This window comes from Pleuronectes platessa, chromosome 1 (genome assembly GCF_947347685.1).
Source record: "Pleuronectes platessa chromosome 1, fPlePla1.1, whole genome shotgun sequence".
Lineage (NCBI taxonomy): Eukaryota > Metazoa > Chordata > Actinopteri > Pleuronectiformes > Pleuronectidae > Pleuronectes > Pleuronectes platessa.
Genome location: NC_070626.1, coordinates 33,132,625 through 33,157,848, shown reverse-complemented (window position 1 = coordinate 33,157,848; position 25,224 = coordinate 33,132,625). Strand labels below are relative to the sequence as shown.

General features: G+C 52.3%; 1 protein-coding gene across 1 annotated transcript in view; it reads right to left on the bottom strand.

The window, feature by feature from the left end:
* The window catches only part of herc1 (HECT and RLD domain containing E3 ubiquitin protein ligase family member 1), a 54,800-nt gene that overhangs the window by 7,810 nt on the left and 21,766 nt on the right, over positions 1 to 25,224 (bottom strand). The window contains 40 exon segments of the mRNA XM_053414236.1: positions 52 to 117; positions 200 to 499; positions 917 to 1,090; positions 1,201 to 1,302; positions 1,412 to 1,558; positions 1,769 to 1,889; positions 2,273 to 2,472; positions 2,551 to 2,681; positions 2,756 to 2,956; positions 3,532 to 3,668; positions 4,398 to 4,525; positions 8,944 to 9,203; positions 9,762 to 9,975; positions 10,309 to 10,573; positions 11,017 to 11,191; positions 11,264 to 11,464; positions 11,557 to 11,609; positions 11,824 to 12,092; positions 12,383 to 12,609; positions 12,692 to 12,813; positions 13,047 to 13,287; positions 15,144 to 15,225; positions 15,227 to 15,261; positions 15,459 to 15,625; positions 16,765 to 16,975; positions 17,400 to 17,673; positions 17,930 to 18,563; positions 19,572 to 20,131; positions 20,292 to 20,375; positions 20,671 to 20,910; positions 21,035 to 21,205; positions 21,283 to 21,393; positions 21,796 to 21,902; positions 21,992 to 22,147; positions 22,277 to 22,449; positions 22,540 to 22,777; positions 22,863 to 22,983; positions 23,086 to 23,283; positions 23,785 to 24,056; positions 24,793 to 24,844. Coding sequence (XP_053270211.1) covers positions 52 to 117; positions 200 to 499; positions 917 to 1,090; positions 1,201 to 1,302; positions 1,412 to 1,558; positions 1,769 to 1,889; positions 2,273 to 2,472; positions 2,551 to 2,681; positions 2,756 to 2,956; positions 3,532 to 3,668; positions 4,398 to 4,525; positions 8,944 to 9,203; positions 9,762 to 9,975; positions 10,309 to 10,573; positions 11,017 to 11,191; positions 11,264 to 11,464; positions 11,557 to 11,609; positions 11,824 to 12,092; positions 12,383 to 12,609; positions 12,692 to 12,813; positions 13,047 to 13,287; positions 15,144 to 15,225; positions 15,227 to 15,261; positions 15,459 to 15,625; positions 16,765 to 16,975; positions 17,400 to 17,673; positions 17,930 to 18,563; positions 19,572 to 20,131; positions 20,292 to 20,375; positions 20,671 to 20,910; positions 21,035 to 21,205; positions 21,283 to 21,393; positions 21,796 to 21,902; positions 21,992 to 22,147; positions 22,277 to 22,449; positions 22,540 to 22,777; positions 22,863 to 22,983; positions 23,086 to 23,283; positions 23,785 to 24,056; positions 24,793 to 24,844 — 7,620 coding nt within the window.

Sequence of the window (25,224 nt, the reverse complement as noted above, 5' to 3'; positions counted from 1 at the left end):
AGCAGCTCCACAGACAAACACTTCATCACAGTGGATCTCAGGCTGAATCACCTCTGGTCTCGAGGTGGCCCAGGACATGATCTGTTCATCCAGTCCAGACGCCCATTTATTATTGTCCTAGAAACACAGGGGTGTTATTATGGGCTGCGCAGGTGATCATTACATCATAAGGTACAGTTCCAGCAGCAGCCTCCCTCACCATGAGCAGAGCCATCTCGTCTTTGGGCACCGGCTCCAGGTCGGGGACGGAGAAGGACTCGGGGAACGTGGCCCCTCGAGCGAGCGCCTCCGCCGCCTTGACCGTCGTGGAGAAGGAGTCAAGCCACGCCCACTCGCTGGCGCTCCAGACGGCGGTGCCGGACTCTGGGGGGCAGTGTCGGAGCAGAGGTGGCACGGGGGGGCGACACAGCAGGTGGTCCAGGTGCAGACCCACAGCCAGGGAGGCCAGGCACTGCATGTAGGGGCTGTGGACGAGCTGCTCCCCACAGACCACGTGGGGCTGGAAGGGACAAGGCCACGTCAGTACATCCTGTCCAGACTCACATCACATATGTAGTGAAAACTCTTTTAATTAAAGGTTTTAATTGTCTTTATAAACGTATGAATACTTGAGATATGGTCAAAAACACGTGTTGTGAGGTCACAGGAGCTTTGAGATGATTGTTTTTGATGAACTAAAGATGTCATGAACACGAGAGTTGGACCAACAAACAGCCGACAGCCGGAGAAGTGACGACAAAGGGACCAACAACACACATTCTGTTTTCAGGAAGGTTTAAACCAAAGACATGTTCAACTTTGAAAAGTTTGTAATAAGTAATGAAACACAACGTTCCTGTGTATTGATAATAATATTGAGATGCTCTCACAGAACCTGGTGATGTGAGTGTGAGGAGCATTTGGAATGTGTGTGTACCTTCTCGTAGGCGTACTGCTCCTGCAGCATGACGGGCAGCCGCTCCAGGAAGGCCCTCATGCAGGGCGCCATGTTGAGGCCGACCACGCCCTGCTTCTTCAGGGCCGTGCGGCAGGTGGCCAGCACGTGGGTGGACGCCATGAACTCATTGGAGCAGTTCACCACCAGCACATCCTGGAGATGAAACCATACAAACACACACACACACAGGAGAAAGACCACAGAATAAATACACAAAAGTATTTGAGTGATCACAAACACATGAATGAGGTGAGACCTTTTACCTTGGACCTGTTGGAGCAGACGGCGACGCCCACATCTGGGATCCAGACGATGTTCTGGATCGCCCCCGACCCGGCCACGACCGTCTGGAGCACCGAGCCGTCCTGTGGAGCGAGGACACACACCAGCACACACAGTGAGTGTCACTGTAAACAGCAGAGGTGTGTAGCTGCTGTGAGGAGTGTGTGTCCTGTGTGTGTGTGTGTGTCTCACCCGCAGGGACCAGATGTTCATGAGGCCTCCCACTCCTCCAGATGCCAGAGCCAGACCATCCGGGCTGAAGGCCAGCGTCCTGACCGGAGTGGTGTGACCCTTCAGCTGGAAGACACACGTGGCTCGATCCGCCGAGCGCCTGGAAGACTGTAACACAACCAGGGAGCGAGTAACACAAGTCAGTGTCTCCGGTGACTACACACACCTCAACAAGTCACTGCACGACATAGTTTCATAATGGTTATGAAACTACACGTCACAAACTCTCATCTACCATTCATAAAATGTCCAGGTATTTAAACTACAAGGCAACAAATCATCATTTGCAGTCATATTTACAAAATTAATAAAAAATACCATGAATTTTGGTTTCGATTCGTTGTCCCACGATCCCCCCGAGTCAGAGGAAGAGGATTCTGGGAAGTTGGCTGAGTCCTGAGGAACCGTCCAGACAGTGACCAGGCCGCTCTGACAGCATCTGAGGGACACAGGGACACGTGAGACGTCTCCAACCAGAAGAAACATCTGAGGCTGAAGAACACTTCACAAAAGGCTGAGATATAAATAATGATCTGATTAAGTGTTTTTTGTGGGACTAGTTATAAACTGATGTTCTGTGCAGTACTGGACTAATATGAGCTTATGTCTTTCTATCATGTCAGACATGAAGTTAAGTCCGAACATGTTCCTGACATGTTCCTCACATGTTCCTGACATGTTCCTGTCTTGTTCTGTGTGTGAGGACAAATGTCTGAGTCAGAGTCTCTGGATCTTCTCCTGCAGCCTCCTGGTGAAATGTGTGAAGAGGAGGAGCCTACACAGATCCATCAGCTTCAGTCAGACCTTCAGAGAACAACCTACATGGCCAACATGCTGAGCGGCTTCGGCCCTCGCCCCGACAGGCCGCACCACGCCACGCCGTTCACCACGGACGGATGTCTGAGGCTCTGCAGGCGGCGCCAGCCGGAGTCGTGACTCGCCCACAGCTTCACCGTCTCCTCTTTGGCACAGGTGAGCAGGATCTGACCGCTGGGACTCCACTTCATACTGGTGATGGACTCCTGAGGAAACCACACATTGTGTCTACATATAATCTCTAGAATTTAAAATGTGATACTTAGGATCAGTGTGTATTTTACCTTGTGTGCATCAATGACCACGATGGCTCCCTTCTCTAACGGCTCTTTGGAACCAATCAGCAGCTTCCCATCGGCGTAGCCCACAGCGAAGGGCTTGTCTTCACTGAACCAGGCGATGTGCATCACGGCCACTGGGAGAGGATGTGTGGTTAGAAAAGAGTTCTGTCATTTACAGAGTCAGAACCCCCCCCCGCGCTCTTCATACCGTCTTTGCGGTAGCAGTGCTCCAGCTCGGTGCGCTGCATGGTGGCCGTGTCCAGCACCTCGATGAGGCCCAGGGACCCGTCCATCCGTCCCACCAGCAGCATGTCCCTGGGCTCCCCGCACCACAGGGACTGGACCTCCTGCTGGGGCCAAGCCAGAGCCGACACCCAGTGAGGCTGCACGTCCAGAAGGCCTCTGCCACCTGAGAGGAAGGAGCCCAGTGGATTGATCACACCTCAGAAGGTCACATCTCCAGATCTGTGAAGTCTCCCGGTTCTAAACTCTTCACTAACGCTCTGAGCTGAGATGGCGTCAGGAACTACTTTCTCAGATTATTCCAACACAACATGAACGCACAATGAGAACGTTTGCTATAAGCGTTTCTGTTAAAAGCTGCTTTAAATTTCTTCAGGAACAAACTACACAACAGAGAGAAAAGGGGTAACTTGTGTAGTGTGTGTCTTCTGCTTGTGCGATACAGCGGTTGTAGACTTTCCTCCTGGAGGCCTCAGAAAGTGTCCGAGGACAGATGGTGCCTGCTGAAGGCCGTGTGGTGGGAGGCAGGAACCCAGGGCTGGACCACATCCAGTCCCCAGACACATTCACTCTTACTGGGATCTATAAAATCTTAATCTGCTGTCACTCGTGCTCTGAGGACCTCACACACCAACAACGAGCACATCACACATTTTACACTTGACTCATAACAACTCAGCTGAGGCTCACAATAACAAACTATGGTAAAATAAAAAGAGGAGGAGATTGAACAGTAGTTACCATTAACTTGCCAGATGTTGACCATTTTGTCGATGGCAGAAGCCATAAATTTGCCAGTGACGCTCCAGGCCAAAGGAGACAAGCTGGGATCACTGGGAGACCCCAAGCCCGACACGCCGTCCTCCGAGGATCCATCACTGTGGAGAACAGACACAGGTGAGTGACAGCTCAGGGGAGTTCTCTCTTTGAGAAGCACATCAGCTGTTGGACACTTCAGAGACTGAGGGTTCATCTGGTTCACGTCTCATAGAACTGAGTGGACTTCACTGAGGGACACACAGTCTTTATATAGAGACGGACGATGTGTCTGAGTCCCACTGTCCTCACATGAAGCCAAAGTATCTTGAACGTTGTAGAAGTGATCGAGGTCTGGAGCACAGAGGTCCCGCCCACTGACAGACTCGACCTATCAAAGGTCAGTCTTAACTGTCAATCATGACGTCTTTGTCTGTTTTTATATCATCTAATAAAACCAAACTGATCAGAACGACCTGAGACGACAGAATCATTTATTTAACGTCTACTTTGATTAGTTGGTTTGGTCCATGTTCCATCTGCTAACATGGAGGAGGCGGAGCTTATGACCTTTACTGCAGCCAGCCACCAGGGGGCGATCAAGACACTTTGGCTTCACCTTCATGTGGTCTGTCTTTAACAACCGTGTGATGTGTCCTCTCGTCTTCACTTCTAACATGTTTGATTCATTGTTAATACAAAAATATTGATTAGATCAAATGTAATGATCAAAACACATCAGATTCACTTCCTGTACAAACCAGAGAAATGAGCCCCACTGTGACCAGTACAACCAGTCCTGATGTTTGAGTGAACCCTGGTTCCTCACGGACACACTGAGGAGAACTTACTCTTTGTTGAAGATGCAGGTCTGCTGGAGCGAGTACTGGCTCCGGGTCACGTTCCACACCCGCACCGTCCCATCGTTCCCACTGGTGGCCAGCAGGGCTTTGTTACTGCACCAGGCACACGTGATGACCTGTCACACAGAGCACCACTTCAGACACACAAACCACAAACTGCAACACACAAACCACAAACTGTAACACACAGACCACAAACTGTAACACACAAACTGTCCCTGTAACACACAAACCACAAACTGTAACACACAAACTGTCCCTGTACCACACAAACCACAAACTGTAACACACAAACTGTCCCTGTAACACACAAACCACAAACTGTAACACACAAACCACAAACTGTAACACACAGACCACAAACTGTAACACACAAACCACAAACTGTACCACACAGACCACAAACTGTAACACATAGACCACAAACTGTAACACACAGACCACAAACTGTAACACACAAACTGTCACTGTAACACACAAACCACAAACTGTAACACACAGACCACAAACTGTAACACACAAACTGTCACTGTAACACACAAACCACAAACTGTAACACACAAACCACAAACTGTAACACACAAACCACAAACTGTAACACACAAACTGTCCCTGTAACACACAAACCACAAACTGTAACACACAAACTGTAACACACAAACTGTCCCTGTAACACACAAACCACAAACTGTAACACACAGACCACAAACTGTAACACACAAACCACAAACTGTAACACACAAACCACAAACTGTAACACACAAACCACAAACTGTAACACACAGACCACAAACTGTAACACACAAACTGTAACACACAGACCACAAACTGTAACACACAAACTGTAACACACAAACTGTCCCTGTAACACACAAACCACAAACTGTAACACACAGACCACAAACTGTAACACACAAACTGTCCCTGTATCACACAAACTGTCCCTGTAACACAAACTGTCCTCTGGAGGAAACCAGGACACTGTCCCTGTAACACACACTGTCCTCTGGAGGACACCAGGACACTGACCCTGTAACACACACTGTCCTCTATAGGACACCAGGACACTGACCCTGTAACACACACTGTCCTCTATAGGACACCAGGACACTGTCCCTGTAACACACACACTGTTCTCTAGAGGACACCAGGACACTGACCCTGTAACACACACACTGTCCTCTGGAGGACACCAGGACACTGACCCTGTAACACACACTGTCCTCTATAGGACACCAGGACACTGACCCTGTAACACACACACTGTCGTCTGGAGGACACCAGGACACTGTCCCTGTAACACACACTGTCCTCTGGAGGACACCAGGACACTGACCCTGTAACACACACTGTCCTCTATAGGACACCAGGACACTGACCCTGTAACACACTGTCCTCTGGAGGACACCAGGACACTGTCCCTGTAACACACACTGTCCTCTAGAGGACACCAGGACACTGTCCCTGTCACACACACACTGTCCTCTAGAGGACACCAGGACACTGACCCTGTAACACAAACTGTCCTCTGGAGGACACCAGGACACTGTCCCTGTAACACACACTGTCCTCTAGAGGACACCAGGACACTGTCCCTGTCACACACACACTGTCCTCTAGAGGACACCAGGACACTGACCCTGTAACACACTGTCCTCTAGAGGACACCAGGACACTGTCCCTGTCACACACACACTGTCCTCTAGAGGACACCAGGACACTGTCCCTGTAACTCAAACTGTCCTCTGGAGGACACCAGGACACTGTCCCTGTAACACACTGTGCTCTGGAGGACACCAGGACACTGTCCCTGTAACACACTGTCCTCTGGAGGACACCAGGACACTGACCCTGTAACACACACTGTCCTCTAGAGGACACCAGGACACTGTCCCTGTCACACACACACTGTCCTCTAGAGGACACCAGGACACTGTCCCTGTAACACAAACTGTCCTCTGGAGGACACCAGGACACTGTCCCTGTAACACACACTGTGCTCTGGAGGACACCAGGACACTGTCCCTGTAACACACTGTCCTCTGGAGGACACCAGGACACTGTCCCTGTAACACACTGTCCTCTGGAGGACACCAGGACACTGACCCTGTAACACACACACTGTCCTCTGGAGGACACCAGGACACTGACCCTGTCACACACACACTGTCCTCTGGAGGACACCAGGACACTGTCCCTGTAACACACTGTCCTCTGGAGGACACCAGGACACTGTCCCTGTAACACACACACTGTCCTCTGGAGGACACCAGGACACTGTCCCTGTAACACACTGTCCTCTGGAGGACACCAGGACACTGTCCCTGTAACACACTGTCCTCTGGAGGACACTGTCCCTGTAACACACACTGTCCTCTGGAGGACACCAGGACACTGACCCTGTAACACACTGTCCTCTGGAGGACACCAGGACACTGTCCCTGTAACACACACTGTCCTCTAGAGGACACCAGGACACTGTCCCTGTCACACACACACTGTCCTCTAGAGGACACCAGGACACTGTCCCTGTAACACACTGTCCTCTGGAGGACACCAGGACACTGTCCCTGTAACACACTGTCCTCTAGAGGACACCAGGACACTGTCCCTGTAACACACTGTCCTCTGGAGGACACCAGGACACTGTCCCTGTAACACACTGTCCTCTGGAGGACACCAGGACACTGTCCCTGTAACACACTGTCCTCTGGAGGACACCAGGACACTGTCCCTGTAACACACACTGTCCTCTGGAGGACACCAGGACACTGACCCTGTAACACACACACTGTCCTCTGGAGGACACCAGGACACTGACCCTGTAACACACTGTCCTCTGGAGGACACCAGGACACTGACCCTGTAACACACACACTGTCCTCTGGAGGACACCAGGACACTGTCCCTGTAACACACTGTCCTCTGGAGGACACCAGGACACTGTCCCTGTAACACACACACTGTCCTCTGGAGGACAACAGGACACTGTCCCTGTAACACACTGTCCTCTGGAGGACACCAGGACACTGACCCTGTAACACACTGTCCTCTGGAGGACACCAGGACACTGTCCCTGTAACACACACTGTCCTCTAGAGGACACCAGGACACTGTCCCTGTCACACACACACTGTCCTCTGGAGGACACCAGGACACTGTCCCTGTAACACACACTGTCCTCTAGAGGACACCAGGACACTGTCCCTGTCACACACACACTGTCCTCTGGAGGACACCAGGACACTGACCCTGTAACACACTGTCCTCTGGAGGACACCAGGACACTGACCCTGTAACACACACAATGTCCTCTGGAGGACACCAGGACACTGACCCTGTAACACACTGTCCTCTGGAGGACACCAGGACACTGACCCTGTAACACACACACTGTCCTCTGGAGGACACCAGGACACTGTCCCTGTAACACACTGTCCTCTGGAGGACACCAGGACACTGTCCCTGTAACACACACACTGTCCTCTGGAGGACACCAGGACACTGTCCCTGTAACACACTGTCCTCTGGAGGACACCAGGACACTGTCCCTGTAACACACTGTCCTCTGGAGGACACTGTCCCTGTAACACACACTGTCCTCTGGAGGACACCAGGACACTGACCCTGTAACACACTGTCCTCTGGAGGACACCAGGACACTGTCCCTGTAACACACACTGTCCTCTAGAGGACACCAGGACACTGTCCCTGTCACACACACACTGTCCTCTAGAGGACACCAGGACACTGTCCCTGTAACACACTGTCCTCTGGAGGACACCAGGACACTGTCCCTGTAACACACTGTCCTCTGGAGGACACCAGGACACTGTCCCTGTAACACACTGTCCTCTGGAGGACACTGACCCTGTAACACACTGTCCTCTGGAGGACACCAGGACACTGTCCCTGTAACACACTGTCCTCTGGAGGACACCAGGACACTGTCCCTGTAACACACTGTCCTCTGGAGGACACCAGGACACTGTCCCTGTAACACACACACTGTCCTCTAGAGGACACCAGGACACTGTCCCTGTAACACACTGTCCTCTGGAGGACACCAGGACACTGTCCCTGTAACACACTGTCCTCTGGAGGACACCAGGACACTGACCCTGTAACACACACACTGTCCTCTAGAGGACACTGACCCTGTAACACACTGTCCTCTAGAGGACACCAGGACACTGACCCTGTAACACACACACTGTCCTCTGGAGGACACCAGGACACTGTCCCTGTAACACACTGTCCTCTGGAGGACACCAGGACACTGTCCCTGTAACACACTGTCCTCTGGAGGACACCAGGACACTGTCCCTGTAACACACACTGTCCTCTAGAGGACACCAGGACACTGTCCCTGTAACACACTGTCCTCTGGAGGACACCAGGACACTGTCCCTGTCAGACACACAGTCCTCTGGAGGACACCAGGACACTGTCCCTGTAACACACTGTCCTCTGGAGGACACCAGGACACTGACCCTGTAACACACTGTCCTCTGGAGGACACCAGGACACTCACCCTGCTCTGGTGAGCCTCCAGCTTGATGAGTGAACACTTCCTCAGGTCTCCTGCCATGTCGGCGAAGGTCTGCGGCCGGCTCTGGTTGTTGTCGCGGTCGTGTGCGGCCAGTGTGCGGACCAGCTGCTGGGCGGCCCACTGGCGGTGCTGGGAGGACAGCCTGGAGGACAGGCAGCACGCCGCCAGGGCGTTGGCGAGTTCCAGAGGGCCTACAGCGGGGGGGTTATGGGAAGGATGGGCATAGAATTGCGCAATTAGACCTGCTCGACACGGAACACAAAGTGACAAGGCATGAGTGAGAGAAGGAACACAATGAACAACACAACCATGAAAACACAACAAGCACACAAACCAAAAGGTGATAAAAGTGAAAAGAAAGAAACAAAGCTCGCACACGCATGAACCAGACATCACCAATAGATTCTAACATTCCTACAAGAATTACAGAAACATGTTAATAATTATGAATCTTAAAGAAACAGAATGAATCTTTAACTGAACAGCAGTCGCACACGTGGTGGTTCCACTGAAACACAACGGAACAGAGTGTGTGTGTGTGTGTGTGGGGGGGGGGGGGGGATCAAATCAAATCAAACTCATTTTGATCCAGTAAGAAGTTTCATTGTGTTGCTTTAACACTGAACCTGCTGTTGATCAATTATCAATTCATTCAATGTTCTTATTGAAAAACATTTTGCAAAGGAAAACAAAGTGAAGCTCGACACAAGCCGTATGAAACATCTACAACATGAAACACTATGATTCATAAACACAGGAACCCTCAGCAGCTGGTTCCTCCTGCCTCTTGGTCCACTAACCTCTCTTCTCCAGGTCGGCCTTGTCGTGGGCCGGCCGCAGTCTGGAGCCTTTGTCAGCCAGCAGGGCCACGAGGGCCTGGGTCACCACGAAGTTGGGCGAGGTGATGAGCTTGTTCTCCTCGGCCACGCCCCTCAGGAAGCTGGGCAGGAACTTCCTCTGGATGGGGTCGTCCACGGTCGTCAGGTTCATGCCTGTAGCTGCAGAGATCAGGTTCTGGAAGCGGGGGGGGGGGGGGAGACAGGTTTAATGTGTGATCAAACATGATCATAGAACGTGGAGATATTCATTTGAATGAACATTAAACACAAATGTCAACGCTCTAATATTAACAAGGGTTTGACAGAAAAACACATTCTATAACAAATGGTTGTTAAATGTTCAAAGAGCTGCATTAATAACAGAAGATGAGAATTTCCCTGCAGCTGCTGTGAAGAGACTGAAACACAACCCAGTGTTTTCCTTTCTTTACAAACCATCAGATCTCTTAATGAAACGTGGATATGGAATGGGACGCTGGGAGGCACTGGTTTGAGTCGCCCTGTGTACCTGAGTGCAGAGCTGCACCAGCAGCTTGGCAGCACTGGGACTGTTGGAGGCCAGGCAGCCCACCGCTGTGCTGAGGTACGCCAGGCAGGAGATGGGTTTGCTCGCCTTGGCTCCACGTGGCCGCTCCGCATGACCCGAGGCCGCGGTGGGACCGGTGGACAGCCCGGCCCGGCCCGCTGCCGCCAGGCACATGAGTCTGACCAGAGTCCTGATGTCCGTCAGACCCAGAGACTCCAGTCCGGCTGCCAGGCTGCAGCTGGAGCCACTGGGAGGGACAAACGTTTTCATCTGTTAGGCTGAGATCTATCAAATATATCTAGTTTCATAATTATTGTGTCGATTAAAGTGAATTAAGTCATGACGTGTAGAATTGATATAAAATGAATTGTTGCATCTTGAAGACGAGTTTGTTTGATTTGTTCACGCTATCACCACCAGGGGGAGTCAGACGCTGCATCTGTACTATGATCTACTTTTAAAATCTCTACGTCACGTGACCAGTCCCTTTCTCTGGTCATGTGGTGTAAACAGGAAGTAGATACAAACAGATAAATATAAAAGTAAGAGCAGGATTTATTTCCCTGTGACTCTTGGAGGAGGACGATCAGGAGCTGACAGATCTTTAATGAAGCTCTTCTTTCACAGCTCAGCAGCAGGAGGTTCAGTTTGTGTAGTTAGTGAAGAACCAGCAGGACGTTGTGTTGGTACCTGACGGACAGCAGGGACAGGGCTCTCATCACCATGGTCCTGGCCAGCAGCACCTGGGCTGCAGCCGTCACCCTCCTCAGAGCCATCACGCGGTCATGTGGGTTCTGCAGAGCGGCGGCCTGCTCCCCGAGGGTCACCCTGCCCGAGCAGCTCTTATCCACCGAGGTCTGACAGCCTGAGGAGACACGCTCACCGATTAGCTCCAGGTCACCAACACAGGTCAGCTGCTTGGACACGTGCTCCTCACCGATCTGCAGCAGCGTCTCCTCCATGCTGTTGGTGGCCGTCACCATCGCCACGGAGGCTCCCAGTGGGTCGCTGTCCGGGAACTGGACGGCCTCGGGGACCACCCTGCGCTCGCTCAGACCCAGAGGGCCGGCCAGCAGCTCAAACTCCTCCTCCCCGGTCAGCTTCTCGTCTTCATCCACGTCCAGCATGTCCCAGTCCTCTGCAGCGGGACAGACAACCGCAGCGTTTAAACAAACAAAGAAGGAAACGATCAAACGGCAGCTGGTTGTGTCATGAGTCACTGAACTGTACCTTCATAGACACTGTCCTGCTTCCCCAGCAGGTCCGGAGCCTGTCCCTTATATCTGAACACAAACCACACAACACACTTATTACAACAGTTGTGTCCCTTTCACGTCCTCTGATTCATAAACTAATACAATAAAACAACAGAATACCACAGAGCGTCTAATCAAAGCAACATGACACGGTCCATACACAGGTGGGAACTGAATTGTGTTTCTTCTCTCCCTGTTAAACACGTCTGGTCACAACCTGCCCCCCCCCCCGTGTACCCACCTCTCCACCACAGGGACCTTGGCCTTGCTCTTGATGGCCAGGTACTTCTCCCGGCAGCCTCCACACAGCAGGTAGTACGGGTTCCCGCTGCCGCACTCCCCCCCGAACCAGCCGTCCACGTAGGCCCCGTTGCTGCGGTAGCCTTGGCGGTTGGCGCTGCGGCCGCAGCCCGGGTGGCTCTTCTTCATGTGCTGGTTGAAGTTGGCCACGTTGGCCTCGCACAGCTCGCACACCACCACCTCGTCCCGATCGTCTGTCTCACACACATGCTGCGACGCGGGGCAGACACACAGACACGCACATGAAGAAGGCACCACACACACACGAGGCTTCAGAGAAGCAGACGTGGACCAGTGACCACGCTGTGTTAATGAGGTACAAGCAACATTCAAATGTTTAGTTGTTCATGCCAGTTAGAGGAGAAATGAGAAATGAGAGCAGAGCCTGAAGAAGCTGGTGTTTGTTGGTGCAGATGATGTGACTGTGATGGAGACGTGGAGCAGGGACAGAGCAGGGAGGGGACAGCAGCCCACTGACAGTAGCATAAAGTCACACACACCCATGTTGGCCAGTCCAGTACCTCCGGGATCCACATTCCCAGAATGTCGGTGTCGCTGGCGAGGTCCTGGCCGAACATGGCCTCCATGGTCTCCTCGTCCAGGTCCATCTCCAGCTCCTCGTCCAGGTTGAAGTCGTACAGAGCAGCCGGGTCCTGCTGCTGCTGCAGGGACGGAACCTCCCGACGCGACTGGCTGTGGTGGGCCTGCACCGAGCGGTACAGCCCGGCTGAGACGGGAAGGAGAACGTGAGGCTTCTGGTTTCACTTTCAAACAAACATGGGATGAAGGTGAAAGAGGAGAATCCTCACCAGCGCGGGCTAAGAGGGTTCGAGCCGCCAGGTCGAAGCGATGCTTCCTTCCAGCCGCAGAGCGTCCTCTGAGGGACACGCCGCTGGAGGCCGAGGCGCTGTCCTGCTCCAGAGCCTCGGGACTGAGGGACACACACAGGTTTATTCATGGAGACATTCAGTATGAGAAGCTGTTTAACATCCAACTGAAGCTGAATCCGGTGGAAAGTAAAAAGTGATATTGTAAAAAGTGGTTAAAGAACCAAAACTAGATCCTGTGGTTGTTCCAGAGGATCCAGATGTTTCCTACAGACCTTTGAGACGTACTGTGTGAGGTCAGTCTCTACAGTTTGAAACTCTAACTTGGACCTCTCACCTCTCACTGAAGCCCTCCTCCATCTCCGCAGCGTCTGCGGTGGTGATTTCTCCGGGGGAGCAGAGGAACGAGCTCCTGTCCAGAGATTTGCCTCCAGCTGAGGCCGTGGCCCCCGGACACGAGGAGTCGGAGCCCTCGCTGCCTCTGGTGTGAGGCTCCTCCTCCTCCTCTGGGCCCGGGTGCTCGATCATCCACATGGCCAGCACCGTGATGTTCTGAGCGTCTGCTTCTCCTCGTGCACCTGGAGTCAAAACACACAATCCATCCATAAACACACAATCCATCCATTAACACACAATCCATCCATAAACACACAATCCATCCATAAACACACAATCCATCCATAAACACACAATCCATCCATAAACACACAATCCATCCATAAACACACAATCCATCCATAAACACACAATCCATCCATAAACACACAATCCATCCATAAACACACAATCCATCCATAAACACACAATCCATCCATTAACACAACATCCATCCATAAACACACAATCCATCCATTAACCACATCATGGACACAACACCACATTCAACCTTTCAATATTCAAACTGTTTTCTGACAAACTAGTTTCATCATTTTAAAATGTTAATCATGTGTTAACAGGGCGAAACAATAATAACGACCTTGTTACTACTTCATTAGATTTAATTACTTAAAACGCATTCATTGCAGTTAACAGACAAATGGGAGACTAGGGAGGACTGGGGGAGACTGGGGGAGACTGGGGGAGACTGAGGGAGACTGAGGGAGACTGAGGGAGGACTGGGAGAGACTGGGGGAGACTGAGGGAGACAGAGGGAGACAGAGGGAGACTGGGGGAGGACTGAGGGAGACTGGGGAGACAGAGGGAGACTGGGGGAGACAGAGGGAGATATAGGGAGATAGAGGGAGACAGAGGGAGACTGGGGGAGACTGGGGGAGACAGAGGGAGATAGAGGGAGATAGATGGAGACTGGGGGAGGCCTGGGGGAGACTGGGGGAGACTGGGGGAGACAGAGGGAGATAGAGGGAGATAGATGGAGACTGGGGGAGGCCTGGGGTTGACAAAGGGAGATATAGGGAGACTGGGGGAGGCCTGGGGGAGACAGAGGGAGACAGAGGGAGACTGGGGGAGACAGAGGGAGACAGAGGGAGACTGGGGGAGACAGAGGGAGATATAGGGAGACTGGGGGAGACAGAGGGAGATATAGGGAGAATGGGGGAGACTGGGGGAGACTGAGGGAGACATAGGGAGACTGAGGGAGACTGAGGGAGACTGAGGGAGACAGAGGGAGACTGGGGGAGGCCTGGGGGAGGCCTGGGGTTGACAAAGGGAGATATAGGGAGATAGAGGGAGACTGGGGGAGGCCTGGGGGAGACTGGGGGAGACTGAGGGAGACTGAGGGAGGACTGGGGGAGGACTGAGGGAGACAGAGGGAGACAGAGGGAGACAGAGGGAGACAGAGGGAGACTGGGGGAGACTGGGGGAGACAGAGGGAGATAGAGGGAGACTGGGGGAGACAGAGGGAGATAGAGGGAGACTGGGGGAGACAGAGGGAGATATAGGGAGACTGGGGGAGACTGAGGGAGATAGAGGGAGATAGAGGGAGATAGAGGGAGGACTGGGGGAGGACTGAGGGAGACTGGGGGAGATAGAGGGAGACTGGGGGAGATAGAGGGAGACTGGGGGAGGACTGAGGGAGACTGGGGGAGATAGAGGGAGACTGGGGAGACTGGGGGAGGACTGGGGGAGACTGGGGGAGACTGGGGGAGGACTGGGGGAGACTGGGGGAGGACTGGGGGAGGACTGGGGAGATAGAGGGAGACTGGGGGAGGACTGGGGGAGGACTGGGGGAGGACTGAGGGAGACTGGGGGAGACTGGGGGAGACTGAGGGAGACTGAGGGAGATAGAGGGAGATAGAGGGAGACTTGGGAGGACTGAGGGAGGACTGGGGGAGGACTGGGGGAGGACTGAGGGAGACTGGGGGAGGACTGGGGGAGGACTGAGGGAGACTGGGGGAGGACTGGGGGAGGACTGGGGGAGACTGGGGGAGACAGAGGGAGACAGAGGGAGGACTGGGGGAGACAGGGGGAGACTGACCCGTGGACTCCAGAGCTTTGGTGATCTGCCTCAGGGAGAAGCCCATCTCCAGCAGCGGCCCAGCGATGGCAGGGGGGGGGGGGGGACGTGGACAGTCGGCTGCTGGGGTCGGACAGAGCTGCAGAGAAGAATCTTCATTATTAAATCTGACAGGAAGTCAAACTCTGGATTAATGACTGGATTCTGTGAACTTATATCTGAACACTGACAAGTTTCAGAGATATTGTTTTTAAAACATGCAGCTTTCCTTTGTGTTGTGAATCTTCTAGATGCACCACAGTGATATTTATAACTCAGAACATCTGGGATACTTACAGGTACCGGTTCTGTTCTGTGGCCGGCTGGGCTGGGAGTCCGGGGAGGTGAGGCTCTGCCGGCGCCCCACCTCCTCGGAGGGGGAGGTCGGCAGAGACGACACCGGAGGAGTCTGGGCTCGCCGGGCCGGGCCCAGGCCGGTGGTCGGGTAACTAGAGAACATTTGTCTGTGAAAAGATGGAGACATTCAAATCTCAGTTTAATATCACGAGGAGGACAAGGAGACTCATCAACAGGAGGAGGACAAGGAGACTCATCAACAGGAGGAGGACAAGGAGACTCATCAACACCAGGAGGACAAGGAGACTCATCAACACCAGGAGGACAAGGAGACTCATCAACACCAGGAGGACAAGGAGACTCATTAACACCAGGAGGACAAGGAGACTCATTAACACCAGGAGGACAAGGAGACTCATCAACACCAGGAGGACAAGGAGACTCATTAACACCAGGAGGACAAGGAGACTCATCAACACCAGGAGGACAAGGAGACTCATCAACACCAGGAGGACAAGGAGACTCATCAACACCAGGAGGACAAGGAGACTCATTAACACCAGGAGGACAAGGAGACTCATTAACACGAGGAGGACAAGGAGACTCATTAACACCAGGAGGACAAGGAGACTCATTAACACCAGGAGGACAAGGAGACTCATCAACACCAGGAGGACAAGGAGACTCATTAACACCAGGAGGACAAGGAGACTCATCAACACCAGGAGGACAAGGAGACTCATCAACACCAGGAGGACAAGGAGACTCATCAACACCAGGAGGACAAGGAGACTCATCAACACCAGGAGGACAAGGAGACTCATCAACACCAGGAGGACAAGGAGACTCATTAACACCAGGAGGACAAGGAGACTCATCAACACCAGGAGGACAAGGAGACTCATCAACACCAGGAGGACAAGGAGACTCATCAACACCAGGAGGACAAGGAGACTCATCAACACCAGGAGGACAAGGAGACTCATCAACACCAGGAGGACAAGGAGACTCATTAACACGAGGAGGACAAGGAGACTCATTAACACCAGGAGGACAAGGAGACTCATCAACACCAGGAGGACAAGGAGACTCATCAACACCAGGAGGACAAGGAGACTCATTAACACCAGGAGGACAAGGAGACTCATTAACACCAGGAGGACAAGGAGACTCATTAACACAAGGAGACTCATTAACACCAGGAGGACAAGGAGACTCATTAACACCAGGAGGACAAGGAGACTCATTAACACGAGGAGGACAAGGAGACTCATTAACACCAGGAGGACAACATGTCTGCTCTGACCTGAGGAGGCTGAGCGGCATCACTCCTGGAGACTCCGAGGCCGGGGCGGTCTCCGTGTCTGTGACGGGCGTGGTAGCGGTGGTGGTGTCCTCCAGAGAGGAGCTCATGAAGGAGGTGGTGCTGGAGGCCGAGGGGCTGGTGGTGACCGGGGTTTGTGCCAACTGCTCCCCCTCTGGGCCTTCCCCCTCCCCCTCCGGTTCACTCCTCACTCCTGAGGGACATAAGACACAGACCAAGCTCAAACAGCGCCCCCTATCGACACAATATCTACACAGAGTTTAAATCAATGAATGAAGCTCTTACTGTTTTTACAGCAGTTTATTTGCCTATAAAATTTATATGGGAGTAGTTTGTTGAGGTTTTAACAAAGAATTGTTAAACATCTCTAGTGGTGGACATCCCAGCCTCAAATAACGATTTCATCACGATTCCAACAACAGGAGATGTGTTTCAAAATATGTTTTTCTTTTCAAATGAAAGGTAATTTTTCAAATACTAAAATCTAATCAGCTAAATAAATCCCCTGAGCAGTTAATTGATGTTCACATGACATGATTGGCTCTTGAAGCTTAAAAGAAACTAATAAACAATCAGTGGACTGGGTTCACACCAGTAACATCTCTACTGGTTCTCACCAGGCTTGATCTTCGCCCCACTGGGCTCCTCCAGCAGCCCGTTCACCACCAGCTTGTAGATCATGGCCTGGGCTCTCTCCAGGTCCGCCAGGCCCAGGGCCCGCTTGATGGGGGAACGCATCACCGCCCGCTTCACCATGTGGCGCATGAGGAACTGCAGCGCCGCCCGCACCTCCGCCTCCTCAGGGCAGACCGGCGAGCTGGCAGCGCCCCCCCCGCTGGGGCTGGCGTTCAGATCAGCGTTGTGCCCGCTCGGCGCCGTGTCCGGTAGAACCTGGAAGTCAGAGGAGAGAGGGATGAAGCTGGAAACACAACGTGACCTGATCTGATCTGAGACTCACATCAGCTATTCAGAGATTCTGTGTTTGCTCCATATTCATTTCTAAAGATTCAAGTTGTCACTTCTTCATTTGAGCTGTTGACAGGTGAAGAGTGTATCAAGGCTTTATGCTAAGCTAACTGGCTAACCTTTTGGAAAGAGCCTCTTAGCAAATGAATCCTAAATGGAACTGGTGTTTACTGGTTGGTACCTTTGGGATCAGCAGCAGCTCAGCGTACTTGCTGCAGCTCAGCAGAGCGCTGAGGGTCTTCATGGCTCCCAGGTAGAGGTAGGACAGCTGCACGGCGTGGACCTCCGACTGGGTGGCCACGGAGGGAGGAGGCGGCTCGTGGCTGCGGAGGCCGTGGTCGTGACCTTTCTTCCTGATCCCCTCCGCGGGGATGTGAGGAGCAGCTGAGAACAGAGTCTCAGTTCCACCGCCGCCGGCCACCGAGGAGATCTCGCTCTCTGACTTGGAGTTGGGCGCCGAGTGGGCCTTCACCTCGTCCAGGCTGTGGGACACACGCAGGTCAGAGGTCGGGGCGTTGGGAGCTGCTGCAGACGAGGCTCCGTCCCTTTGTTCATTTCGGTTGTGACTATCGTTGTCGGCTTTGTCCTCGCTGGCGGCCGGCTCGTGGCCGGTGGACGCGGCGTTGCGATGCTTCTTGTCGTGGCGTCGCACACCGAGCTTGGCTCCGGGCTCCTCGTGGATGCTGGTGAGGTAGGTGAGGTCCAGCAGCAGCGAGGCGGTGAGGCCACGGAATCGAGCCACGTCGAAGGGCAGCGGCTCGCACGGCTCCAGGTTGTACAGCGGAGTGTCACTAGGCGACCAGAAAGTTGGGAAGCTTTAATCGAAGGAGGTGGAGAGGGAAAGGAGACAAGGGAAGGAAACACAAAGTGAGGGAGAGGGCAGGAGAGAGAGAGCACAGCAGGCAAGACACAAAACAGAGGTGGAAAGAAAACATGCTGCGAAGAGCAATGAAGCAGAACAACAAGTGAGAGAACAGTAGAACACAGTGAGGGAACATGGAGGCTGAAGAGGGGGGGGGGGGGGGGGGGGGCAGAGGCCAATGCAGAGGGCATCAGAGGAAGATGAAGACAGAAACATCCAGAAATCACATCGTGTGTCGACTCCACTGGTTCCTACACTGAGACGTCCTCCTCTGGGTTGTAGCTTTAAACACATCACGTGTTCTACGATGGAGTTCTACACCTCCAGACCAGAGACTTTGGTTTGATAAGGTTGTGTTTTATTCTCTTCCTGATTGGTTCTCATCAGTCACGTGACTCGACTTCCAGCGGTAGAAGCAGATCGCTGCTAACAGCGCTGTTCAACCAACTGCAGAGTGGAAAAAAGACTTCCTGTTTACATCACATGACCAGTGTACTTGAATGGTCATGTGACATGCCTTTGCAAATAATCTTTTCAACTCGATTATAGTAGTTTGGAGATCGTTTGACCCCATAATCGAAATCACGATTAAAATTCGATTAATTCAGCAGCCCTATATTTTATCCATAAAAATGTCCTGAGCCTCTGGATTGTCTTTGTCCCTTCGTGAACCTTGAGCTGATTTTGACGGATCAACTGAACCAAAGGACAAAGATCTAGATCTTCACGTAGTTAATTTTTTTCAAACTACCTCAAATCAATATCCTTATGATTCCCCTCCATCTATAGAGAGGATCACATTCAGTAAGAATCCAGAAGAGAGCGCTATGCACAGCACACTAGTTTGATAAACCTACAAAAATACATCAGTAATTAAAAACAGTAACATGTAAACAAAGACAAATGTCCAAAGCAACATGAAGAACAAAAGGAGCCTCATCAGAGAGCAGTGAGCCGGTACCTGATGGTGATCTCCGCCTCGTCCCACTGCACCTTGGCGGAGGTGCTGCCCTCCTTCACCACGCCCAGCAGGGTGGCGTGGCGTCCGGTCTGCTTGTGAACACATCGCCCCCCGACACGGAGGCCTGCATCCGCCCCCCCGATCACCGCCAGCACGGGCCACACCTCTGTGCACAGCGTCCTCAGGTGGTGCTCCGACAGCTCCCCCAAGCCGTGCTGGCGCCCGTGGCGTCCCCTGTCCTCCTCCGTCCTCGTGGTGGTGTCCTGGCTGTCCCTCTGGGCGTCGTGCTCCTCGCGGCTCTGCACCGAGCGGCTCTTCTTCAGTCTTTGACCTCCGCTGCCACCGGAGGCTCCGGCTGACTCTCTGAAGCAGACCTTGATCTTGTGAAGTCGCTCCACCATGGTTTTGTTGATACCATGGGTCCAGTGGTCGGTGCGGTGTAAGATGCGGATCAGCTGAGTGGTGGCCTCGGCCAGAACCGTGGCCATGGGGCTGCAGACCGGGTCTCCAGGGAGGAGGTCCCGTGGGGTTCCCCTCATCTGCATATCACAGATCTTAACCTGGAGCCATGCAGAGACAAGTTCAATATATACAGGACAGGACGTGTGTCTTTAATGTGCTCTCTGAACTACAACGTGAAACCCAAACTAACCAGATCATAAACATTATAATTCATAGTAAATGATTCTGTTCTGCTTGTGTCTCTATCTGTTCTCTGACCTTCTCTCCAGGGTTACTGCTGTAGAACATCACACAGGGAAACAGCTCCGTGGCGTCCACGTCCTCGAAGGCCAACTTCGGCTCCTGTGGACGCACAAGTCCAGAGTCAGAGACCAACACAGAAGCTGGAGCTGATAATCTCAGTCGGTTGTTTAAACTGATTATTTTGTGCAAACACAAATGATCACTATAAGCAGTCTCTCTCTCTCTCTCTCAAGCTTTTTGATCCATTTGATTACTCTCTCTGTGACTATGAGAGGATTCCACTGTGTATTGAAAGAGACCACAGTGTACATGTAAACAAACATAGAGCTGCAGTCACATGACCTCATCCCAGGTGGTTCTAAAGCTCAGGAGCTGAGCTGTTATCATTTCTCACTTCTCCATTCTTGCCGAACGAGATGGTCCTGGCCTCCATGTCCAGGACGCAGGTGATGAAGTCTCCCTGCGTGAAGCTGCTGAGCGTCAGCGTCTGCTCTCCGTTGTGATAGAGGTTCCCGCTGTAGGCCCGGTACAGCCACATGTCGGACGTGGTGCGGTGGTTGAAGTCGTGCACGGGCCACCGGGAGACCCCGACACACGTGCCCTCGTTGCCTCGGTTCTCCTTCACGATGTAGAACTAGAGGGACGAGGGACAGGAGGACAACTTCACAAGAGACACAAAAGAGACTGAACGCTGTCTTCACTGTGAGTAATTGTGATCTGCACGTTTCCACTTCATACACAACATTAACACAATGTACCTTCCACTGGTAGCACCCAGAGGAGATCCCGGTGGAGGCCAGGCCGTAGCCTTTGCCCCCGCTGCCGTGCGTCAGCCCCTGGCTGTTCTCCACCACACAGCACTGGGCCTTCTCCGGGTCGAAGGACACCTCCTGAATGGGGAGGTTCTCGTCCTCCTCCTCGGACTCTCCCTGTGGAGAACAGAGCTTGTCAGACCTTCATAGAAAACATGATAGTGTGAACACAGCGGGGGGGGGGGGGGGCACACCTGTAGTTTAAGCTCTTGGACTTTTTCTTTGATCTGGATCGAGTGCTTTGCTTGAGCGATGGGACCGTCCCACATGCAGTCGGACAGCAGAGAGAAGAGACGCTCCACCACCTGCAGGACAGGAAGTCAAGAGTTTGTTGTGTTACAGTACAACACACTTTTGTTAAAGTCGACAAATCCCACAAAAAACTCCACAGACACATCTGGCAAATTGAGACGACACAACTTGTACAGTTGTCAGATGCTGTGCAGTTCAAACTACATGACTTGTTGTCTTCTGTTCCAGAGTCTCACAGTGAGCTCAACACAACTGACGTGTGACGTGGTTAAACACTACACAACCTCCCACCAGGAGGAACCGGTCCGCTCTGTGGTTCTCACGGGTTCCTGTAGATATTCAATCTGCTGAACTGCGTCTTTGCAGAGTTCCACCCGGTGTTGAACTGACCTGAACACACCGGCTCAAAGAACAACACAAACACACATCCTTTGAGGACGTGGACAGAGGCGTACCTGTGTCATCTGGTCATCCTCCATATTGGCCTCACATGCAGGCAGAACCGCCTCCAGAACATGAAGCGCCAGGAGCCGGGTCCTCAAGTTCCCCACCAGAGGGAGCCCTGGAACCAACACACGTTCATGTCTTAGTTGTGTTTTACGTTGTGAAAGCATCACACGTTTATCTGTGTTGTGTTACAGCCGGTTGTACCTGAGCAGCACTTCTGTGCAGCGATGTTGAGCAGCACTTCGGTCCATTTGGGGGAGGCCATCTTGGACTGGATGGCCTTGGAGGACACAACTCTCCTGAGGAAGACCAGGAAGTCTCCGAGGTGCAGCTCTGCAGTGTGCTGCTTACGAATCACAGCTGCAAAACACACAACAACAACACAACCACACGATTACAGGCAGGAAATTACATTTCATGGAATACAGACAACTCTGAAAACTGATCTGAGGCCATTAAACAGTAGCGAGAGCAGCTTTCTCTCATCACCTCTCAAGTCTTTCTTCTCGGAGTCTGCACTGTCCTCATGTTTGTTGTCCTCTTGGTCTTTTCCAGAGGACTGGAGACTGACTCCAGCCTGAGACAACAGGTTCTTCAGCTGACTGCAGAGCAGGTCCAACAGCGACTGGACCACCTTCGGACTCAACTTGTCTGCATAAGTTCTGTGAATCAAACACACAGATGTTGATGGAACCCTTTCTTTGTGTCCAGGGTCACAGAGTAGTGACAGAACCTTCTAATCTCCTTCTCACCCGGTGCTGATGGCCAGAATCTGCAGCAGGCGCGTGGACGCCACCTTCAGGGCCGTGCTGAGCTGAGACACTCCAGGTTTCTGCAGCAGCTGCAGCGGCTGGCCCAGCATGGTCTCGGTGCCGCAGAGCTGAGACAGCACGTTGAGCAGCCCACTGGAGATGGCCAGGGACACGTCCACCGGCTGGTAGCGAACACTCAGCGCGAACACGGTGACCAGCAGGAGGCGCTGCTGCGCTTCTACGAGGGAGAGAAGTAAAGCCTCAGATTGACTGTAGGTAGAGTGAATATATAAACATGTGTATACAGTAGTAGTGTGTGTTACCGATGTGGTGCTTGTTTGCCTGCAGCGCTCTCTCCAGTGTGACAGACAGCTGCTGGTAGATCTTGTGGACGGCTGTCTGGATTTCAATCTGCAGGCTCCTCTTAGCGGATTTCACACCATCCTGTGAAACACAGTAATATGTTGAGACACTCGTAGAACACACGGAGAATATACTAAATTAAAACCTCTGAGGCTTCTCAATGCCAGCTGCTGAAAGTATCACCTGGTAGTGATGCAGCTGCACACTCTCTCTCTTCAGCGCTCCGGTGCCCACGGTGCCGAGGCCGAAACAACCGGCCAGGAACTGCAGCCGGACCGAGGTGAGCAGAGAGGACGACTGGAAGGCGCCGCCGGGCTGGCTGCCCTTCTCCTCCATGCCGGAGATCAACACCACGATCTGGTGAAGAGCCTCCAACCGCAGCTGAAGGGACACATCCCAGAAGTCAAGTTCATATTCCAGCAGGGTTACATATCCATCTCTTTGATTATGTTCTCATTTCTCTGTTCCTCAGCAGGTTTACTCAAAGCCACTGAAATGATCTGTGATCTTATTGAGGGTCGAGCTGAAGGAAGAACTTTTGCACTAGAGACCAGATTTTATGTTTCGTCACTTTCTTCATCTCTCTCTGTTAACCGGCCCCAGGCCCAGCGCTCATGAAGAATTATCAAAAGAATGACTATTAATTTATTTCTCAAACAATAGCATATTTTAAAAGTGGAGCCTGCTCTTGCTAGATCCTCCAGGAGGTTTTGAATCACATGGCAGGAAAGTGAAAGTGCTTCATGTTGCTGTACTAAAGGTTTTTCTTAGGATTGAATATTATCAACTGAAGTTAAAGGCATAAGACTCGACATCCCCTGGTGTCTGATGTTAAACCAAACTCATGAGACATCACAGCCGTCAGAAGACTCCACCTCTCACCTCTGCTCTGCTCTGCTGCTGCTCCATGGCCAGGATGGTGGCCTGAGGGCTGGTGGACATGCTCTCCTCGGGCTCCTTGAAGGCCGGAGCCAGGCCCACGTCACCGCTGATGTAGCTGACCATGTTGTCGATGAGGGCGTAGACGCCCAGGGAGCGGCTCAGGTCCAGGTCCGACTCCTCGTAGGAGAAGGCCGAGCTGTAGCTGCGCTGGCGACTGAGCTTGGCCCTGAACCAGGACTCGGCCAGGGAGTCGGGGGAGCTGTGGAGCAGGCCTGCAGAGGGAGAGAGGAGCCTTCAGATACATGAACACACAGAGTCTCTCTCTGATGGATGAACCACGGCACTGAAGCACTCGAGAGCTCTGCAGTGCAATGCATTATTACTCTATCAGTTCATCAAAAGGCCAAATGCTAATTGTTCATGCGGGCACAAGCCTTCGTCAGCCATTATGAACTGGTCTGTAATGGACCCTCTGAACTCTCAATACCCACGGAGGTGGAGAAGTGGAATGATAATCAGCTGCTGTCTCTCTGAAAGCACTCAGGTCAAAGTATCATGATGATATCTTTACAAGTGCAGCTGGTGGGATCCATGACACCTCTTCAGCATGACGCAGCACATTCCTCACCGGGGAGGAGACGTCACTGAGTAACACACATTCCAAGATGGAGAATGAGCTGCTACTGGTTCAACAGGCACATCTGTGTAACGGCTCACTGCTCAGTAAGGAGAATATGAAGGAGCTGAAGACAAGGCCCTCGTCATGAGAGATGAGTGAGGGGGGGGGGGGAGCTGAGCTAACGAGAGGAAGAGGAAACATGCCATCGTTTACTTGCTTGGAGCTCCTCTTGTGTTTGGGGCTCAACTGCCCCAAAAGAAGCAAATAAACTATTCACACAGGAAATTAAAAGACAGAGAGACAAAGGTAACGTATGAAAGACGACAAACACACAAAGAGATTCATCCTCAGTCTCCACTTCTCACCGATTCTACAGGAATCATCTTTACCTCGTTTTTTGTGGGAGAACGCGAGGTCCAGGTCCACGTTCCTCCGTCCACTCTGAAAGACAGAGACACAATCGAATGAGGACACGTCCACGCTGGAGGAGCTCGTGAGAGGACCTCAAATTAATATCACTGTATTATTCACGTTTTGAAAGGTCAGCTCTATAGCACAGTATTACTTTAATAGAGTGTTTGTGATTTGTTTGGTAGAGGGCATCAGAATTCAATGTCTACAAGGCTGCTTGTGTTTCCTCTGTTTGTTTTCACCAGCGACTCCATCACACTGTGGTTGAGATTGACTCCTCCCCTGTGGGCGACTGGTTCCTACACTGGTCTGTTTGAACCGACCCGTTCGGCTGCCTCCTCTTCATCACACGTCTTGCTGGATAAATGTTTATCTTTTTAATTTGCTAGAGAGAAGCTGTATAAGGACCA